At 47.3% G+C, this 20,989-nt stretch overlaps 1 protein-coding gene across 1 annotated transcript; it reads left to right on the forward strand.

Annotated features, from left to right (window-relative positions):
• Positions 1-15,406: 15,406 nt before the first annotated feature.
• Positions 15,407-16,486, forward strand: LOC134535687 (mRNA decay activator protein ZFP36L3-like). The gene has a single exon (XM_063374883.1). The coding sequence runs from the start codon at positions 15,407-15,409 to the stop codon at positions 16,484-16,486; it is 1,080 nt and encodes a 359-aa protein (XP_063230953.1).
• The last annotated feature ends 4,503 nt before the right edge of the window (positions 16,487-20,989 follow it).

A 20,989-nucleotide genomic window follows, 5' to 3' on the forward strand; every position in this document is an offset into this window, starting at 1 on the left:
GACAGGTGTCGAAGTCCGGGTGACGGTCACGTTCGGCGGTGGGACGGTCGGGCGTCCCGGCGTCGTGGCGTCGACCTGCATCGCGACAGGCGGATGTAGGGAGCTCAGGCGACTCTTCACGGTGCGGCGTCCCAATGTTGCCAACTTGCGACATTTGGGTGGCGTCTCGTGCGGCAGGGCACTTGACCGGTGTTCCGGTACTGCGGCGATCGGCGTCGGAATCGGGCGTCGTGGCGTCTCGGTCGTTCCGGGCGTCGCGTCAGGTGGGCATGGAGGCGGCGTCAGTGTCGGCGTCGCGCGCGTCTGTCTCACTCGGGCATGATCAACTGGCTGTGCTTCGAAGCCAGGCGGGCACAGCGGGGCGAATCCGGGCGGGCACAGAGGAGCGAACCCAGGCGGCGGGGCGGCGCTCAGGCGTCTCGGCGTCAGGGCCCTGGACATCGTGTCGCAAAGCGTCCCGTTTGCTACTGCGCACTCTGGTGGCGGTGACGACGGCATGATGACGTCGAAGCCAGGTGGTGGCGACAGGGTGACACGAAGCGTCGGCGTCGAGTCTGGAGGCGTCCGTGGCGAGTCGTGTGGCGGAGACGATGCGGGTTTCGCCGGAAATGACCTTGGTGGCGTCGGGACGGCGGTTCGGTGCGGTGGCGAGGTCATTCCGGCGTCAGGAGGTGTCTCCGACACGAGGCGGGTGCTGGACGGCGTCGCAGACTGCGGCGGGACGGTCGTTGTCGGGCGTCGCTCGGTTGGCTTCGGCGAGTCAGGCGTCATCATAGTCGGGATGAGTGGCGTCAGGTCGGCGAAACGAGGTCTTGCTGGCGATGATGCGTTAGGACCAGCGTCGGGAGACGTCAGGTCGACGAGAGGTGCCGAGGTTGGCGGCTCCAGGACAGGAGGTGGGAGCGGAATTGTCGGCGTCGGGACGGCGAGCGTCGGAGTCGGGATAAGTGGCGTCGGGTCGACGAAACGCAGTGTGGCAGGCGGCGGCGGGATCGGACTTGTGTCGGGAGACGTCAAGTCGATGAGCGTCGGCACGGCGGGCGTCGGCGTCGGGACGACTGGCGTCTTTGTCAGGGCGGTAGGCGTCGGTAGCGTAACACGTGACGGTGCGGGTGGCGTCAGGACGTACCTTCGTGGTGCTGGTGTCGGCGTCGTGCGTGAGGAGTCGGCTTGGTGCTGCGGTGACGTTCCGGCAACGGGCGGCGTCCCTGGCACGTGCTGTGTCGGCGTTTTCGGCGTGGTTGGCGTCGGCGTGAGTGGCGTCTTTTCCGGCGTGGTTGGCGTCGGCGTGAGTGGCGTCTTTTTCGGCGTGGTTGGCGTCGGCGTGAGCGGCGTCTTTTTCGGTGTGGTTGGCGTCGTCGGCGTGAGCGGCGTTGGCGTCGACGTGAGCGGCGTCTTTTTCGGCGTCTCTGCCTCGTACTGCGCCTGGGTGGCTAGGTCGGCAGTGCATCGTGCGCACGTGAAGGTAAAAAACTTGCGCAGTATGGTCCATTCACGCTCGCCGATACAGCCACGATGCCACAGGCCGGCACATTCCTGGCAGCGGTATCCCTCGCTACTACCTCCGGGACACGACCTAGCTCCACATTTCGTCACGCCGTGTATGCGGTACTCCGTACAGTAGCCACACTCGTATCCGGCGGCGGTCCTGCCATGCAAGTCCCAACTCGGGCGGGGAAAGTAACACCCGATACACTCGTCCGGATACGGATACATGTCTACGCACGTGGTACTCTGCACACGAACAGTCCTCACGAACACATCAGCACTGTGTTACTTACTGCGCTCGGAGTCCGTTGTTTGTGCGCGGATTCCTGGAAGCGTGCGCTTGGCTGATCACGTGGCCGGCGCGCCAGAGTCCCGCTATGCGCTCCGCGCGAACAATAGTTCCGGCGCGAACTTTAGTTCCGCGCGCTCCGCGTAACAACCGCCTATCTCACACGCTCGTACAGGTCTGGTTTTCGCGGAAGATGTAACTCGCCCCACGCTCTTGGGCGCCATTTGAGGGCTGATCGCGCATTGCCGTGGAGATGTTAACTATGGGCGCCACCACGTGGAAGGGCACGTGGACCCGGCGGAGTCTCTCACTCAGGGCGTGACGTAGCCCAAGTGGGGACGAGTTACCAGCCCTCTCTATCCTAGCTACCCAGACCTGGCCCGCTCTAGGCGTCGGGCACGCCACACTCCTAGACTCACTCACCACGTGATTAAATAAGTACTCACTTTATATTTATTCTCCAGATTTAATTTCACTAACACGTCTCTCTACACGCCCGTTACACGTTACACATTACACGGTTAAAAAGCCTGAGGCACGAATCGGTTTAGGTGAGGGCATGGTCCACACACGTGGCCATACTGCAAAGTGTACTTATTACACGGTGATGAAAAACTCGACTGAGACAATTAATTAATTAAACAGCCCGCTGACCGAGAGCTGCCCCGAGGATGACGAACGAAAGCGATTTAAAAATACTTAACGAGACAGAATTACTTGGTCAGTGCAGAACAAAGGTTGAAGTCCCCGGGGTGCTGGCGCGTCTGCTCTCGGTCAGTGATGAAGATCGACTGGGGTGAGCTCATCGCTCGCAGGTGGCAACATGGCGCCCTTCGCGCCAACACAATTACCGTTACTGTATTCTACGACTCCGTGCCCCGGCGAAAGTTGAGTAAATTACAGATAAACATTAAAAATATATAAAAATTACTGACAATGGAAAGTTTGTTACTATTTACTTATTTAATGATAATTCATATAAAAGCATTCCTATCCTCGTCCAAGTCCGTGCCTGTTCGGGTCCGCCCGGGCAACGTCTATAGTTATTTAAGGTAACTTATTTAAATTAAAGAAACACAAGTAAACTACACAGCACTGGGGCGAAGATGGATGAAAACAAAAAGGGTTTACAAATAATATTAAAACGTAGCAAATTAGGGGTGCGGCGCACTGCAGCTAAGCGCCCTCTTGCCGGGCTAGACACACACGCACACACGCACGCACGAGCGGGAGGTTTGAATATAGATGGTGGTTGGGCGGTGTCGTATCGGGCTCAAAGGGGCCGCAGGCCCGGACGACGTCAGTTGGTAAATAAAAGAATAATGCAAGAAATATTTAAGTATTTAAATTCAATTTTTATCTAAGAGTTTTTTGTTTCTCCTGCAAAAAGTGAATTCTTGACTTGTTACCTTTTACCCGGAGACCGTCCAATTATTCTTTAAGAGGGTGTTGTGATACAATTAGTAAGGTTAGGTTACATATTACAAATACTGTGATATTGTGATAGGCTATTTAGCTTATTTACTATTTAAAAATCCTGAGATATTGTTTGAACTTAAACTAACAAAACATATTTACAATTGTATAGTGTTTTTAATGAAGATAATGAACAGTTAACATAATTTAAGAAAATCTAAAGTAGGTAACCTAACCTAAACAACCATCCTCATTGTTAAGTGTTTTTAATTAAGCTAACCTTACCACTAACCTACCATTTTCACAATTTTACTCTTGTTTTATGTACCTAACATAACCACTCTTTAAAATGGTCAGTTACTGTTAAACTATGTGTAGTAAAAAATGCCTTCTTGGATAATAATTGGAACACATGTCAGGAAGTAAAAAAAGAAGCATTGTTTAATTTTCATTATAATTTTTGTGAAAAAGTGGCTCTCTGTTAGAATTTAGGATCTTATTTTGGTAACTTAATTGTCTGCGGCAATTCATTTGGGTTACTTACATAATCTCATAATGTTTTTACTGCCCATGAGTTTTGTACATTAATAATAAACTCTTAGAAATATTGAAGCGTACAATGACGACATACCCCCGTCAAAGGAAGCTCCAGCCGGCGACGGGATAAAATACAAACATGTAGAAGTACCAATAAGTCCCTACAGGTAGGAACAATGTGAAAAGCGTTAAGAGTTCCCCTATATGTTTCAACATTTAATTAAGGAAAACCATTTCAAAGGCAAGGCATATTTATTCATAATAGATGCAGAACAATTTTAGACAAATAAGTTATAGGTACTCTACTAAGATACAATAGTAGTATACATGGATAAGTGTAATACACACGCTATATGTCATACGTAAAAGAGATGAATGATGTTCTATGTACTTTACGTGTGAAAAGTAATTTCCTTGATACATTTAAAATAAGGAAATCAATGAACATAACAAATAGGCGAAACCTTGCAAAGGATATGTTCCTATAAACGTAGAGAACGTATATACAAATAGTGTATATTTGTGTACGATATATCAATGGCTAAGAGCACAAAGGTTGTATGTCCAAAAACAGAACAATGGAAGAAACAGCAAAAGAATGTTTTGTGACAAGTCACCTAAAGAGTTTTACTTTACTGTTGTGAATTATTTATATGTTGAATTGATTTAGTTTTAACATAGATCTGACAGTATCCATGTACTGTTTACATTGTCATTTGACTAACTATTCCCTTCAAATTATTTTTAAATTAGGTCTTTATTATGTGATGGTGGGACATAAAACCTTTGTACAGAATGATAGTGTCCCTTTAAAACTATTCCTTACAAAATTGTTTATGTTGCACTAATTTCTACAATGCAGAATTCTAATTAAATACAATATAAAAATGGTTATAAAAAACAAAACATATCACAGTGAAGACACAAAAAAATTCACATAAAGAGAACTAATTAATATATTTATTTTGCCTCTTGTTCACTATGCAGTTCATAATACATAAACTCAAGGGGAAATTTGCAATGAAATTGCTTGTGAAACTCATCTACACAAAAAAAATTAAATCTTATCACCTGTATCAAAACAAAATTCCTTCTATTTTCTTGTTTATGTCTTTTGTTGTGTTCACACTTCTTCAGATTCACTTTCTCTAGTGTTGTAGGGAACACCATCTTTCCTCCCCTTTTCACAAGGAAGAGCTTTGAACCAAGCAGCGTATGTTTCTGGAATGACTCATTTATCCAGCAGTTTCAACAGATCTTGCTTTTTCTGGACTGATATGGGTATCCTCTTACTGTACACAGAACTCAGAGTGATGGTGCTCCATTTAAATTTCTTTGCCCTACGCCCAAGAACAGAAAACTCTTAAGAAGGTCTCATCACTCAGATTGTACTTGAACTGGACAGAGTATGGAAGTTCTTTCTGAAACCGAAGCCACTTTATCCCTAGCCAAGATATCTTGTTCCCATTGGTATCTTCTTTGGTGTTTGATAGAACCCTCATTCCTAGATTCTTCATATCTTTTACATCTTTGAAACTCATATTTTTTACTTTGTATGGACTTCTTTTTTTTTCTGGCCATTTCCATTACAACTTGATATTCTCTGGGTGAATAGATGTTAATGTACTTCCGGGCACGCTCAATTGTGGCATGCATCGAGTCAACTTCAAGATAAGAATGACCTGACTCCATATATTTCATGTCACATATCTTGAGGTGGTCAATAGTATGCACTGCATATAGCATGGCTGCTGTGATGAACTGGTTGCGATTCTGTCCAGCTGTGTCCGAATAAAAAGTCGCATGATCAACAGAATCAGGCAGCATCTGCAGGTAGTTCAAAATACAGGACCCAATTTCTGAGGACCCTTTTTTCCCTTCAGTTTCGTCCCAGACGTAGCAGTAACCATCACCATTTGAGTCAAATATTGTGAAATTAAAAATCGACAACTTCCTACTGTAGTAAATCTGACAGTCTCCGGCATGGGGAATGTAGAGAGTCGCTTGAAGGTCAAATGTTGCAGTCCTTTTCTTTCCTTCACTTTCTCTGGCACATTTCATATCACTTTCCTTCATTGACATGGCTTCTTTTTTCCTTCTGTCATGGTTTATCCACTTTTCTGCCATTTTGGTCTTATCTGAAACCTCATAATAAATTTTACATGTATTACATCTGTCTTTTTTGGGCACATGTTGATAATTGTGGGTCATAAGAATGAAAGATTCGACGAAATACATTTTCCTTAACAGGTATTATGTTTTCGTTTGGACAGTAATTTGTACAGTAAAGTCTATAGAGATCAGCAACACTTAGTTCTGGGGACAGGTAAAGCCTTTTAGAATCACGCCGACAATAATGTGATTCTAGGCGAGGGAAACTATCTATATGCTTCTTTACATGAATAACATTTTCCTCTGACATTCTATTAACAGCTTTCCTTCCTTTTCTGCCATCTTTCCCAGAAAATGCTCCACTTGCATTTTTATTGGCTAAAGCATGGTTTAATACTTTAAAACTTATTTGGAAAATGCTACAAAAGAATTTCAAACATACTCTTACTTTCTGTTGTTCGTAATTTCTGAGGTAGTAAAAGCGAGACTTTTCCTTTGGTCTTACCACATCCCTTTGTCTACTTCGTTTTCGCTCTACATTTCTTTCTTCTACCAGGGAAGTAATATAATCTTTCTGAAGGACAGTATCTCCCAAAGCCCAATACTCTAAGAAAAGAGTTCGCTGTTTTTCACTAGGGATGTGGTCAGAACATTTAAATCTGCACTTGCATATTAAATCTGGAAGCTGTTTTTGTGGCACAACCTTGTTCCTATCAACATATGACTTTCCAGACATACACATTTTTTTCCATGTGTTCGCCTTCCAAGTTGCTGGTTCTCCCTTCCGCTTTCTGCAATATTTAGGTCGTTCAGAAACTGCATCTAAGGAAGGGTCGTGTTTCCCATTTAGTATATTAGCAGACTCCTTAACTGGCATTACTTCTGCAAGATCTGCTGTACTGATATCTCTGTTGTCATCTTCTTCCTGCTCTTCCTGATTTGCCTGCCCTTCACCACCATAATTTATTTCGGTTTCACTTACTTCCACCTGAAACCTTTTTAAAGCTTGTGGAAGCACGCATAGCTCCTGCTGTTTCACAAGGACAGCACCACCTTTATCTGCGGTGTTCACAACAATGTATTCTCCCTCCTCAAGAACTGCTTCATCCAAGATGCAAAAATTTTCTTTTGCCACAAAATGCAATGCAGGTTCTAGAAAAAAAGAGACAACAAATGCATGAATTTTCTAAACACCATTGAACATTTGGTGTATATCTTTAGATAAACAGTTTTGGAAGTCATAGCTAGAAAGCATATATTTTGGTTATTAAATAATAGGCTTAAAAAGGTCTAACAATGTTTAATTTCAGTAGGATGCTAAGATGGGAGGGTAAAGTTTTGCTGAACTGGCCATGAACCGCCTAAAATGAATGTATAGTAATTTGCACGAAAAGTTCAAATAATTTTAAGACAATAATTATATATATATAAAAAATGGTAAGGTATAATTAAGTTATTAATTAGGATTAGGATTTTATAAGGAGAGAATATCATTCTATGATCCATAACAATGAGGAAACAGAAACTTAATAGTGTTGTAAATTTTCAATTTCTAATTTTAGATTATTTTTAGTTAATAATGTATGTAAGTAATGATTAACATAGACCCGTTGACAAGAATCATTCGGATTTATATTTCAGTGCCTTGGAAAATAAGAGCTAACCTCACAAAGCCAACGCTACTAGTTTCTACTGTGTAAATTATGCTCACCTGGAATATTATGAGCAGTGTCATTATTTTCTGTTGTATTTTGGTTTTAATTTAATTCCTTTAAATTCACACCACACAATTACAACATCTTTTTACTTCTAGACATTTTATTATTACTTCATTACTGCAGGAATATGAAAGTAAACAGACAACACACGTAAACACTACATGCTGTCGTGGGCTGGTCGACTAGTTCCTGACAATGCTGCTGTCCTGCCGGCTACTCAGGGTTCGGTAGAGGGGGGTTCGGGCCGCGTGGCCGAGGAACTTAGTCTCCAGAGATGAAATGAGAACAACTCGAATAAAGTTTGATGGTCCTTTATACTCAAGACGCCAAACACTTAACATGGGGTTGCCACGTTTCCGCCTGTGACTATTTCTAGGTGAGTCGAAACCCGGTTCCGCGCACTGATCTGGTTAAGAAAATTACGGGACGTCCCGCCCGTGATGACTATTACTCCCACAGTAAGGAATATAATTCTGATGACCCGCGCGTGATAGGATGCCTGTCTGACTGTACTCCGCACTGGCCAGAAAGAAATGAAAAGCACACAATGTTTGACTGCGAATAACCAGTTTGAAAAAATAGAATCGCGACTTGCCCGAATTGAGAGCAGAACACACGTGTGCGAAATAATAAAATGAAAACTCGCGACCGTAACTGCAAATCAACAAGCTGGACTGCAAAGTTGAGAAAACGTCTCCGCACAGCAAAAGTCTAGAACCTGTGTTAATACCGCGCCCGCTTTTCTCACCGTCCCGGAGCGGCGTCACCAACACGTCCGTTGCCTCTCGTGCCGGGTCCACGACTGCCCTCTCGCTAGCGCGGGGCGATGACACTCGCGTGACCGCTGTCTGCCGAGTCCTGGCGACGACTAACTCCCTTTCCCCGCATGGCGTGCAGGAGCGCCCGCGTCTCCCCCACTCCGCGAGCCCGCGGAACAAGCTGATTGTTCACAGGCGGAAGCCACGGCCTTGGCGCCCGGTGAACAATTAAAACTTACACGAAAAACATAACCCTTCAATACAAAATTAATTATAATAAAATATAAGCAAAATATATACAAAAAATGTAAAACAAAATATATTTACAATAAAATTATAAGTCATATCCTGTAAAGAAACGCAACGTCCCACGTCACCGTCACTTCGCACAACACATGCAAGAGATGGCGCTGGCGAGGCATAACGGCCTGAAGGAGCCGGGGAGACACTTGGGTCGACGTCAATGCAAATAAATGTTAGCTTATTCCATAGAAGAAGGAATACCAATGAAGAGTTACAGTCAAAACATTTTTTTCCCTGCAAGGAATACCATAGAATGGGGATACTTGCAATGGTGGGGTAACTTGCAACAAAACTACAGGTAAATATATTTTGTTTGTTGGCTACCATGATTCATTTTGATGTGTACATGTTGTTTTAGGCGGTACTTATTGTTTTGTGCATTTGTTTTTAATAAATGAATATTATTATTGAAAATCTGCGAAAAGTAATATCTGGAGACTTCCTGTAGAAGTTTTTAGAAGTACACATCTAAAGACATTGTAAGGTATGTATGGCTTTAATGTAGTGTCAAGAAGTGTATCCTAGAGTCATACCATGCAATGATAATTCGTATTCTGTCAGTTGACTTTTTTATGAATTTGTTATTCCAGTGAGGTAACTTGCAACCCAGACACACCCACTTTTGTTATCAATTAAAACCTAATATACAACCTTCACATATGTTTTTCTGTAATTATTACATACCTACCAACTTAAAATTAGTTCCCCTGTTAGTTTAACTTCGGAAAGTTGCCCTTTTATGTAGGTAACTGTAAAGGCTATGTAAATATTTGTTTTTTGTGTTTTAGGTTATGGCCATAAAACACAAGAAAGTTCCAGGACATCGTAGTTATGCCAATTTCTCGAAGGAAAACCTTTTAGCTGCAATAGAAGATGTAAAAACAAAAGGCCTTTAATACAGACAAGCTGGTGAAAAGTATGGAATCACTGGATCAACGATCTACTGGGCGTTCAAAAAGAAGCACCCCAAAAGTTATGGAAGACCTGCAGTGCTGACAGAAGATGAAGAATGTAAGCTGGTTCATGGGATTTCATTGGCGAGTGATTGGGGGTTTCCATTTGACAAGTTGGCTATTTGTTTACTTGTTAAAAGCTTTTTAGATAATGAGGGGCGAACATAACCTAGATTTTAAAAAAATATGCCAGGTAGGGATTGGTATATTTCTTTTATAGGAAGGCACAAGAAAGTTCTGTCACCACGATTTTGTCAGAACATTACGAGAGCAAGGGCTGGTGTTAGCAGAGAAGTTCTAGAGAAATATTTTACTAAATTACAGATCTCTTTTCATGAAGTTAAACCAAACATGATCGTCAGTTATGACGAAACCAATGTGACAGTGACGCCACTCCCGCTGCCTGTTTATGTTTTTTAATTAAATATTAGCGTTTGAAAGGATCTCAGGTGGTGCCGGAGTCGCCGAGTGTGCTGACGAGTCAGCGTGGCGCGGCGGCGACCCGGGACGGGGCGGCGACATGTGGTGCATGGAACCACCGCCTGACGTGACAGGTGGCGGTGGTGCGTGGTCGTGCCCCGCAGGTGGTGCCGGAGTCGCCGAGTGCGCTGACGAGTCAGCATGGCGTGGTGGCGACCCGGGGCGGGGTGGCGACATGTGGTGCGTGGCACCACCGCCTGACATGACAGGTGGCGGTGGTGCGTGGTCGCGCCCCGCAGGTGGTGCCGGGGTCGCCGAGTGCGCCTGAATGTTAGGCTCGCTCCAGCGCAGCGCGGGTAGGGCAGACTCCGTGCCAGTGATACACCACCCCTTGGCAATGTCTGTACCTAGGTGGTCGTGTTTGCTGCTCGTCTGCGTGTCGGGTCTGTGGTGTTGCTTGCTCGGACTGGCGTGCGGCCGTCGGAGGGGCGCGGCCCCGCCTCTCGCCCGCCGATGTAGCGTTTGAAGGCGTAGGGGCTCTGTAGGGCACTACCGCCAGTCGATCTTCCGGCGCTACGGGCTGTGACCGCGCCGTCACCTGTTGACGGGTTCTTGTCGTGAGTGCCTGCACATCCCGCTCGATCTCCCTGGCCAGCTGTACGAAGTCCTCCAGGTCACGTTCAGTGGCCTCCCTCAGGTGGGGGCGTAGCTCCCGCCTCATCAGCTCGACCACTATTCCTAGGGCCTCGCTTAGATAACCTCCCGTGGCTAGGCGGCGATGGAGCCGCACCTTGGCCCGTATGAACGCCTCCACATCCTCATCGTCGCCTTGCGGGGTGCAGAACAGGAAGCGCCGGCACTGTGCTCGTGCCCGCGCGTCGTCGAACCGGCTTTCCAGCCGAGAAATGAAGTCGTCCCATGCCATTTCGCCTTCCCCGACCATGGTCCACCAGTCCCGGGCGGCTCCTCTCAGCTGGTCACTCATTCGCTCTGTCCACTCATCGAGTGGAACGCCGTAATGGGCCAAACAGTCTCGGAAGGTGCGGCCGAATGCTCCTGGGTCTTCGTGTTCCTGCCCGGCGAACTCGGGAAGCCTAATTACGGTGCCTGCGTGGGCTGGGCCGGCCATGATGGCTACTTGCGTCGGCGCGGTCGCCTTACGTTCACACGCCTGGCACATGAATAGTCTGTCCCGAAAAACTAGGAATTCTTGTGCGACTGTACATGTTCGGTGGCGCAGCGTGCCGCACTGGTAGCAAGTGGCCAACTCGTCTGACAGTCCGCGGCACTGCGCAGCCCCGCACTCGCCCCCTCTTACGTTCGGTTTCTGTGGCTCCTGTTTTGCGGGCTGGTCACTCTCGTCCCCGGGACGTCCCGCGGTGTCTGTCTCCGCGGTGTGCCTTACCGCCCGCAAGCACGTCTCCCATGGGTCGTCCCCGTTCATGTTGACGTGTGGCCTGTCACGCGTTCGCGGCAGACTGATATGAGCGACGGATCAGGACGTCGATGACAGGGCGCGAGCAGGCAGGGAGGACCGCCTCCCCTCACCAACGAGTCGGTGTCCAGTACTCGCACGCCTCCTGTCTCGCGGAAGCCTGGTGATGCGTGCGCGGTTGAGCGCAGTTGTCACTCTGCGTCTCCTGTGACGTCACTCTGCGCCGAGCAGCTGTCCCGTGGTTGCAGCGCGCCGTTCCCGCGGTGCCGAGTCGTAACTGATCGCGGTGAGATGCCGTGTAACCGATCCGGCCGTATCTCGCGGTGCCGTCGTTATCACGTCGCGGCGAAACCGATCCTCTTGCCTCCCGTCGTTATCTCGCCTCGCTGTCTCCCGTCGATATCTCGCGGCGCCGTATCTCGTGACCTGACGTGCCGGCTTCCGCTGCCGCCTTGGCGTGAGACTGTCGCGTCGGAGTTATGAAAATAAAATTAAAGTTTTTAAAATACAAATGTTCCTTATTGAATAGTCCCGAAATGTCATAAAAGTCACAGAACTAAATGTCACTTGCCGGCCTTAGAATTCACTCGTGCTAAATTAATTTTGAAGTTTGAAAAACGTTTAAAAGTTCGTTTTTCGAAAGCCACACTAGTTGCGCTCCAAATTACGCCACTCCCGCTGCCTGTTTATGTTTTTTAATTAAATATTAGCGTTTTAAAGGATCTCAGGGGTTTTAACGGGGGTTCGGCCTCGTGGCTGCAGGCAGGAGCGCGTCTTAGTTCGGCAATTACCTGGGCTGTTCAGGCCACCCAGGACGCCTTGTAAATGAATGGTAAACGAGTTACAGGACACTGCACTTTATTCAGTATTGATACACTCATTCGTCCCGATACTGGCCGCGTCCATTGTCGGACCGCTGTGACACGCGTATCTCTAAACGTAAAACGGCGCGCGCGACCAGGATAGGTTGCAAAGTAATATCGACAAGCTGAAACGGTAGATACTCGTCCCTATGAAAGATTTGGCAGCTGGTCACGGAACTGGTGTTACCACCCATGATTGTTTACAAGTCTGAGCACCTGTATGATACATGGATGGAGAACGGACCAAAGGGTACAATGTACGGGTGCTCCAAAAGTGGGTGGTTCAATGGTCACCTATTTCAGAAATGGTTTTGCAATATAGCATTGCCCTATTTCGATCTTGCGATAAAGGAGATGGAAATTCTCCAAAAGTCTTGATTGGGGACAATCTTGCTAGCCATCTGTCCATGCCAGTCATTGAAGAATGCAGGAAAAATAACATTAAATTTGTTTTGCTGCCACCAAACAGCACACATATTTGTCTGCAGCTGAATCGGAAGGAAGCCGCTGTAGATACTGTGGCAAGGATTTTGTCATAAGAAGGAATGCTAAACGTCATGAGAAGAATGATTGTGCTAAAAACCCAATATGCAAAATGTTAGGCTGTAATTGGTGTAGCAGGTTGTTAACATGAATTGACAGCTTAAAAAGACATGGTAGAACGTGTAAAGCCAACCCTACTCACGGCATACCGGACATCGATGGATCCACTAGACAAGAAGAGTGATCTGCATTACGGCAATAATTTTCCTTGTCCTGAGTGTGATTGTATTAGCTCACCCGATCGTGACGAAGAACATAAATTGAAGGATGCTGATGGCTTCGGGAAGACTGAAACTAATGGAAGTATCAACACCGTAAAAAGTGAGAATTACTTCAACCCAGGTGTCTCCCCTGCTCATAGAGTCCGTTATGCTGCGCCAACTCCTGAACCACCCCTGCCCGTGCAGTGTGACATTTTAATTTGTACATATTAAGAACACACTTTTTATTTAATAAAAGTAATGTATTGTTTTTATGTATTATTTTTCAGTAATTTTTGTAATTTTATTTGTGTTATATGTCTTTCCAAATGTTATTTTTAATTGTTGTCACTGGGCAACGAAGCCGAGGCCAACACCCGGAATTTCTCCGAGCGCTGCACGTGTCGCGGAGGTGGGGGGTGGTCGGGCGGATAGGCAGACGCACGGCAGTTGGGGGCAGTCGGAGTCTGGCGGCTGCAGAGGACAGACGTGTCTCGGGATGAGGGTCGCCGGGCAACGAGCAGTAGTCATCTGGCGGCCGAGGAAGGCGGTCGCACGGCAAGGAGTGCGGCAGCAAGACGTGGGCCAGAACGGGTGAGACTGTAAACGGGCGATCGGGACTGCCATGTTCGCAGGCATTACACTTTTAGCTGTAATCGAATCTAGTTAAAACTATAATTAAATATTTTGTTGGTTTTGGTGAGTCGGGACTTTCGCGCATCGGCGGACACGTGTGTGTCGCCACGGGCCGGACTTCGCGTCGCTGGCGACGGCGTCTTAACTTAATCGGCTATCACTACCTTAGGGAAGGGGCAGAGAGACCGTTCATCATTCGCATAAAGTACCAGGGGGTTCAGTTTGCACTTGGCGTCTGCTCAACCCCAAACACGTGCAGCTGAGCCTCACTCCGCGGAGGGACGGGTGTTGCCCATGTACTTAGCATACATGAAGGGCTGAATAAATGCATAAAGTCAAACTGTCGTAATGTCATTGTAGCTCGGATAGTGATAAATTCCCCCGCCACGAGGCCTGAACCCTACCTGAGCATACTACGGAACGCGCATCACGGGGGTGATATCTGGGGCTACGACAAGTTTCGCCCAACTTGTGTGGCCAATTTCTTAAGAAATTCATGCTGAACATTTTTACGAACTTTTTATTAAATTCTGAGCGGGCTGGGCTGAGACGCGGCGCGGCAGGGCTGAGCATGGGAGACGCAGCTGCGTGCAGAAGCTGGCGCGACAGGCCGGCGCGACAAGGCGTCGCGGCGAGATAGCAGCGGATCGAGTTGCGACGCATCCCATAGCGCTGGCGCATAAGAGGAGCCGAGCGGCGACACCGAGAAGATAGCGACGGGAAGATAGCGGATGCCGACGGGACTGATAGTGACGGGAAGATAGTGTGTACGAATGGTGCGGATTACCGTGAGACAGGACGAATTGGAGTCGAGCTTGGAATGGGATCCTGCGCGTGCCTGAGATTGACGCCAGAGTCGTTGCCGAGTTCGGGGTGCCGCGACCACGAGACAGAGTCCGCACGTCGCGACAAACATGAACGACTTCCAAGAGGCGTATGAATCCTGGGCCAATGCGGACTTTCCAGAGCCGGGCGAGTGTTGCGATCAATTTGGCGCAGACTTTCCAGAGCTGGGAAAGAGTTGCGTTCACTCCTCAGATTATGAATGTGGATTTTGTTTCGAATACCGGGCGTATGGCAAGACAATGTGCGTTGCGCGTTCATGCCCCGGTGGGACACCTGATGGGTGGTTTTGCGAGAAGTGCGGCAATCTATGGCATGCGCAGTGTTTACATCCGACCAATCTAGCAGAGACGTGGATGTTTGGGTTTACGTGTCACCGGTGCCAAGCGAAGCTCTGTGTAGACGCTACCGCAATCGTCACGACGACCATGAAGGCCGAGCGGTCACACTGTGCGGACGCCGACACATTGCTCGCAATGTCACTGCTTGAGACGATAATACTCCCGATGCCGCTGCAACCGACGCCACAGACGCCTCAGACGCCGCCCCCGATGCTGCCACAACCACCCACCGCGCACATCGAGGACATGCCACAGCCACCCGCAATGTACGTCATCGAGAGCATGCCACAACCACCCGCAACATACGTCACCGCGGACGTGCCACAGCCACCCGCAATGTACGTCATCGAGGACGTGCCACAGCCACCCGCAACATAGTCATCGAGGACATGCTACAGCCACCCGCAACGTACGTCATTGAGGATATGCCACAGCCACCCACAACTTACATCACCGAGGACGTGCCACAGCCACCCGCAACGTACATCACTTAGGACGTGCCACAGCCACCCACTACGTACGTCATCGAGGACGTGCCACAGCCACCCACAATGAATGTCTCCCAGGGCGTGACACTTACGCCAGTCACGCATGTCACCAAGGGCATGACACTCGCACCAGTCACACACATTACCAAGGACGTGACATTTGCACCAGTCACGCGCGTAACCAAGGACGTGACACTCGCACCAGCCACGCACATCACCAAGGGCGTGACACGCGCGCCAGTCACGCATGTCACCAAGGACGTGACACTCGTACCAGCCACGCACGTCACCAAGGGCGTAAACCTCGCACCAGCCCCGCACGTCACCAAGGACATGACACTCGCGCCAGTCATGCATGTCACCAAGACCATGACACTCGCACCAGTCACGCAAGTCACCAAGGACGTGACACTCGCACCAGCCACGCATGTCAACGAGGGCGTGGCACTCGCGCCAGTCACGAATGTCACCGAGGTCGTGGCACTCGCACCAGCCACGCACGTCAACAAGGGCGTGACACTCGCGCCAGTCACGCATGTCACCAAGGGCGTGACACTCGCACCAGTCACGCATGTCAGCAAGGGCGTGACACTCGCGCCAGCCACGCACATCACCAAGGATGCGCCGCTGCCATGCACGCCACTGCGGGCGCGCCACCTACGCACGCCACTGCGGGCGCGCCACCTACGCACGTCATGTGCGCCGTCGAAGGCGACTCGTCACCGCCTGCCACGGAGGGCGCGTCACTGCCACCCACCACATGTGCCGCTGAAGGCGTTGCCACACCACCGCCGCCTGCCACGCGTGAAACCTGGGGCACACCGCCGCATGCCGCTGAAGGCGCTGCCACAATACTGCCGCCCGCCACGCGTGCCACATGGGGCACACTGCTGCCTGCCACGCGTGCCACCTTGGGCACACCGCCGCATGCCACTGAAGGTGCTGCCACACCACCGCCACCCGCCACGCGAGCCACCTGGAGCACGCCACTGCCTGTGGCTGAAGGCGCCGCGACGCCGCTGTCGCCCACCTCGTCCACCCCAGAGTGACAGGTACAGATCGCACGGACACCACGACGTCGCCGGACTCACCAGGTTAGTGCTCCAGTGCGGCGGCCCCAGTGCATCACGTCCATGCGAGTAGATGAGGGGCTTTGGCGCACATAACGGCCTCGTTTAGGGGGGGGGGGCATTTGACGTCGACCCAGGTGTCTCCCCTGCTCATAGAGTCCGTTTTTCTGCGCCAACTCCTGAACCACCCCTGCCCGTGAAGTGTGACATTTTAATTTGTACATATTAAGAATGCACTTTTTATTTAATAAAAGTCATGTATTGTTTTTATGTATTATTTTTCAGTAATTTTTGTAATTTTATTTGTGTTATATGTCTTTCCAAATATTATTTTTTAATTGTTGTCACCGTGCAACGAAGCCGAGGCAAACACCCGGAATCTCTCCGAGCGCTGCACGTGTCGCGGAGGTGGGGGTGGTCGGGCAGATAGGCAGACGCACGGCAGTTGGGGGCAGTCGGAGTCTGGCGGCTGCAGAGGACAGACGTGTCTCGGGACGAGGGTCGCCGGGTAACGAGCAGTAGTCATCTGGCGGCCGAGGAAGGCGGTCGCACGGCAAGGAGTGCGGCAGCAAGACGTGGGCCAGAACGGGTGAGACTGTAACCGGGCGATCGGGACTGCCGTGTTCGCAGGCATTACGCTTTCAGTCGTAATCGAATCTAGTTAAAACTATAATTAAATATTTTGTTGGTTTTGGTGAGTCGGGACTTTCGCGCATCGGCGGACACGTGTGTGTCGCCACGAGCCGGACTTCGCGTCGCCGGCGTCTTAACTTAATCGGCTATCACTACCTTAGGGAAGGGGCAGAGAGACCGTTCATCATTCGCATAAAGTACCAGGGGGTTCAGTTTGCACTTGGTGTCTGCTCAACCCCAAACACGTGCAGCCGAGCCTCACTCCGCGGAGGGACGGGTGTTGTGCTGCGGATTGCCCATGTACTTAGCATACATGAAGGGCTGAATAAATGCATAAAGTCAAACTGTCGTAACATCATTGTAGCTCGGATAGTGATAATTTCCCCCGCCACGAGGCCTGAACCCTACCTGAGCATACTACGGAACGCGCATCACGGGGGTGATATCCGGGGCTACGACGAGAATACATTCAAGCCAATATTCAGCAGATCCTCCATACTTTGTAAAAATTATGTACTCCTAAAAAGGAAGCATGAAGACGATGAAGACACTTCGACATCAACGATATCGAGTTCTTATGGTCATCTGGGTGAAGACGATGCCTTCTACGGTGATTGCTACAGTGACTCTGAAGCTGGCGATGTGATCGAAGACTGTGCTGAAGCACCTAAAGCAGGCAAGATCGAAGACTATGATGGTGTACTGAGACCGAAACGATGGAAACGACGTGTTATAATAAATAAATCTGATCATATTGTAATGATCATTGGCTCGATGATGAAAGTTACCCTGAGGTTTGTGTTAAAACGGAAGACATCAGAGATCATAATATTTATTATAAACGTGCAAGGAAGATGGTGGCAGAAGAGATTGATTACACATCAAGGAAAGATCCAAACTTATTGGTTGACCGGCTAAGACTGTTGGTGGCATCTGTTTGTAGAGGAAACTACTCGCATATCGAGAAAGTATCGTCCATACGTAAAGAACTGCGGAAAGCTGGCTACATACAATAATCATTTGTTTAACTGTCATGTGTGTACTATTGAAAAATAAATGAATTATTTATATTTAAAAAAAGTATGTTTTATTACTTTTATTCTGATTTCCAACTAAGCCTGTGTCTCCGCTACTGTATGTGTGATCATTCCGTTTCCTGTGTGTTCGTACCGTTTCCTGTGTGTACGTTCCATTTCCTGTGTGTACATTCCGTTTTTTTCCTGTGTGTACTAAGTATTTCTTCATTTCTTTTCCTGTGTGTACTGTTTGTACGTTCCATTTCCTGTGTGTACGTTCCCTTTCCTGTGTGTACTGTGTGTACATTCCGTTTTTTCCTGTGTGTACTATTTATTCATTCCGTTTCCTGTGTGTACTGTGTGATCATTACATTTATTGCACGTAAATTGCATGTATTGCGCGTACAATGCGTACATTGCGTGTTGGAGCTGATGGAGCTTTTGGAGCCGAGTATACTTGTATCCTTGTATCTTCAAAGACATGTAGTTTTGTAGCCATGCGGTCTTTTAGCCATGCAGTCTCGCAGCCATGTAGAACTCGTAACCAACTAGATCATTTTAGACTCGTAGCCTTGTGGCCTCATAGTCTCTTAGACTTGTAGCATTCTAGCCAAATGTGATTGGAGCTGTTGAGACAAATGGCAGTTGGAGCCAACGACTGTAGGAGCCAATGACTTTTGGAGTCAAAAGACTGTTGGAGTCAAAAGACTGTTGGAGTCAAAAGATTGTTGAAGACAATGACTGATGGAGCCAATGACTATTGTAGCCTTTGAATATTGGAGCCAATGACTGATGGAGTCAATGAATTATGGAACTACAAACTGATAGATTCATAGACTGATGGAAACATTATATCCTAACTTAACATTGACGATCGCATCCTACCGAGTTGCATGTACGTGCAAATGTACCTCCTTTTCGTTAAATAGGCTTTCGTTTTGTAGAATGTGCTTCCTTTTTATTGATGGTGCATCCAAAATGAGCTGCCTTTACGTTGAGGGTGCGTCCAAAATGAGCTGCCTTTACATTGAGGGTGCTTCCTTTTTTGTTGATTGTGGGTAGTGATATAAGCAGTGACTGAATATTTACTAGTTAAAAACCTCTTGGTGTTACTAAAATATTTTTTATGGTCACTTGGTCCTGAAATGACTAGCCTATACGTCTGATATTGTCATGACTCGGTCTCATGGTCTGGAGACACTTGGCCTGTATGTGTGGCTTTGTACATGAACGATTTCTAGGTTATTCAGATTATTGAAAAATTATACTTTCATGTAAGACCTAGTGGTACTGTATTTAATTCATTGGTCAGGTATATTTACTTGAGTTGTTTTTCGTACAGTGAGTGTTTAATAAACTCCGCGAAAACAGAATCTAAAATTTATCTATTTTTAAATACAACTGTCGCTAATCAAGAATCGAATCAAGGACAGGAACTGATCTAATCCATTTGAAAAATAATAATTGATTTTTTCGGTGAATTTTGGAATTTTTCCCGCATTTCTTGCTAAATAATTACATGATTTCAATATGGCGTCCAAATTTCAAAATGGCGGGCACTTCAGTAATAATAAATTATTACTGCACTGTAGCAGGTTAGAATAAAACTAGCATGATGGTAAGACGAGTACACACAAGATGGTGTCAGCTAGCAGACAAATACAAGATGGTGGCAATGACCACTAGCAGGTGGTAGCTCCTGGTAGCATGTAAAAAACATAAAATGTCGTATCCATGATGGTCGTCAAGATCAAAGTCAAAGATTAAGGTTAAGGTCAAATTTCAAGGTCAAGGTCAAGTTCAAGGTCAAAGTTCAAGTTAAAAGTTCAAAGTTGAAGGTCAATGTCAAATTTCAATGTCAAAGGTCAAGGTAAAAGTTCAATGCCAACAGTTGAGGACAAGGGTATGGTGACCAGAAAATTATACTAACATGGTATTGGCACACTCTAGTGGACGAAAACAAGATGGTGCTCTCCAGCGAATGAAGACAAGATGGCGGACATGACATCATATCAGCTGACGATATATGTACCTTGGTAGATCAGTCTGTAGGTGGCTTCTGTGGAAGATCTGTTGTTTTTTATTTTTTGCTCTTACTGGTTTCGAACCAAGGACCTTAGTCGATCTAATCAATCATTATATTCATTGCCAATTTATTTAATGAATTTTGAACTTTTTCCCGCATCTCTAGCATTAAAATTACAGATTTTCAAGATGGAGCCCCAAATGACAAGATGGCGGGTGTCACAGTAATAATAAATTATTACTGCACTCGAGCGTATAAGAATTAAACTAACATGGCATCAGCACACTAGCCGATGTTACATGATGATGGCTTCCTGCAAACGAAGACAAGATGGCGGACGTGACATCATGTTACCTGACGATATATATGCTATAAACAAAGTGGTGGGGGTTAGGTAAGTTAGGTTAGGTTAAGATAGGTTAGGTTAGGTTAGGTTAGGTTAGGTTAGGTCATTGTTTTTTAATTATTTTTTAATATTTCTTCCCTCAGGTAAGTCTGGTCAGGTAAGTCTGGTCAAATAAGGTGAAGTCAGGTGATGTATAGTCGAAGTCAGGTGAATTCAGGTCATGTAGTATGTGTTAGAGTCGAAGTCAGGTGAAGTCAGGTCATGTAGTATGTATTAGAGTCGAAGTCAGGTGAAGTCAGTTCATGTAGTATCAATTAGAGTCGAAGTCAGGTGAAGTCAGGTCATGTAGAATCAATTTGAGTCGAAGTCAGGTGAAGTCAGGTCATGTAGTATGTATTAGAGTCGAATTCAGGTGATGTCAAGTCATGTAGTGTCATCGAAATTTTTGGTTGTCCTGGAGGTAAATTCCCTGGGTTAAGTTAAGGAATTGTGTTAAATTTAGGAAGGAGGGGAAATGAGAAACATAAGTTAGTTAGTGTACCTGCCTAAGTATTT

The sequence above is a fragment of the Bacillus rossius genome, chromosome 10 (assembly GCF_032445375.1).
Source record: "Bacillus rossius redtenbacheri isolate Brsri chromosome 10, Brsri_v3, whole genome shotgun sequence".
In the NCBI taxonomy this organism is placed as follows: Eukaryota; Metazoa; Arthropoda; class Insecta; order Phasmatodea; family Bacillidae; genus Bacillus; species Bacillus rossius.

What these genes read in the sequence shown, in the direction of transcription:
- LOC134535687 (XM_063374883.1), top strand. Translation starts at nt 15,407, where the DNA reads ATGAATGTCTCCCAGGGCGTGACACTTACGCCAGTCACGCATGTCACC.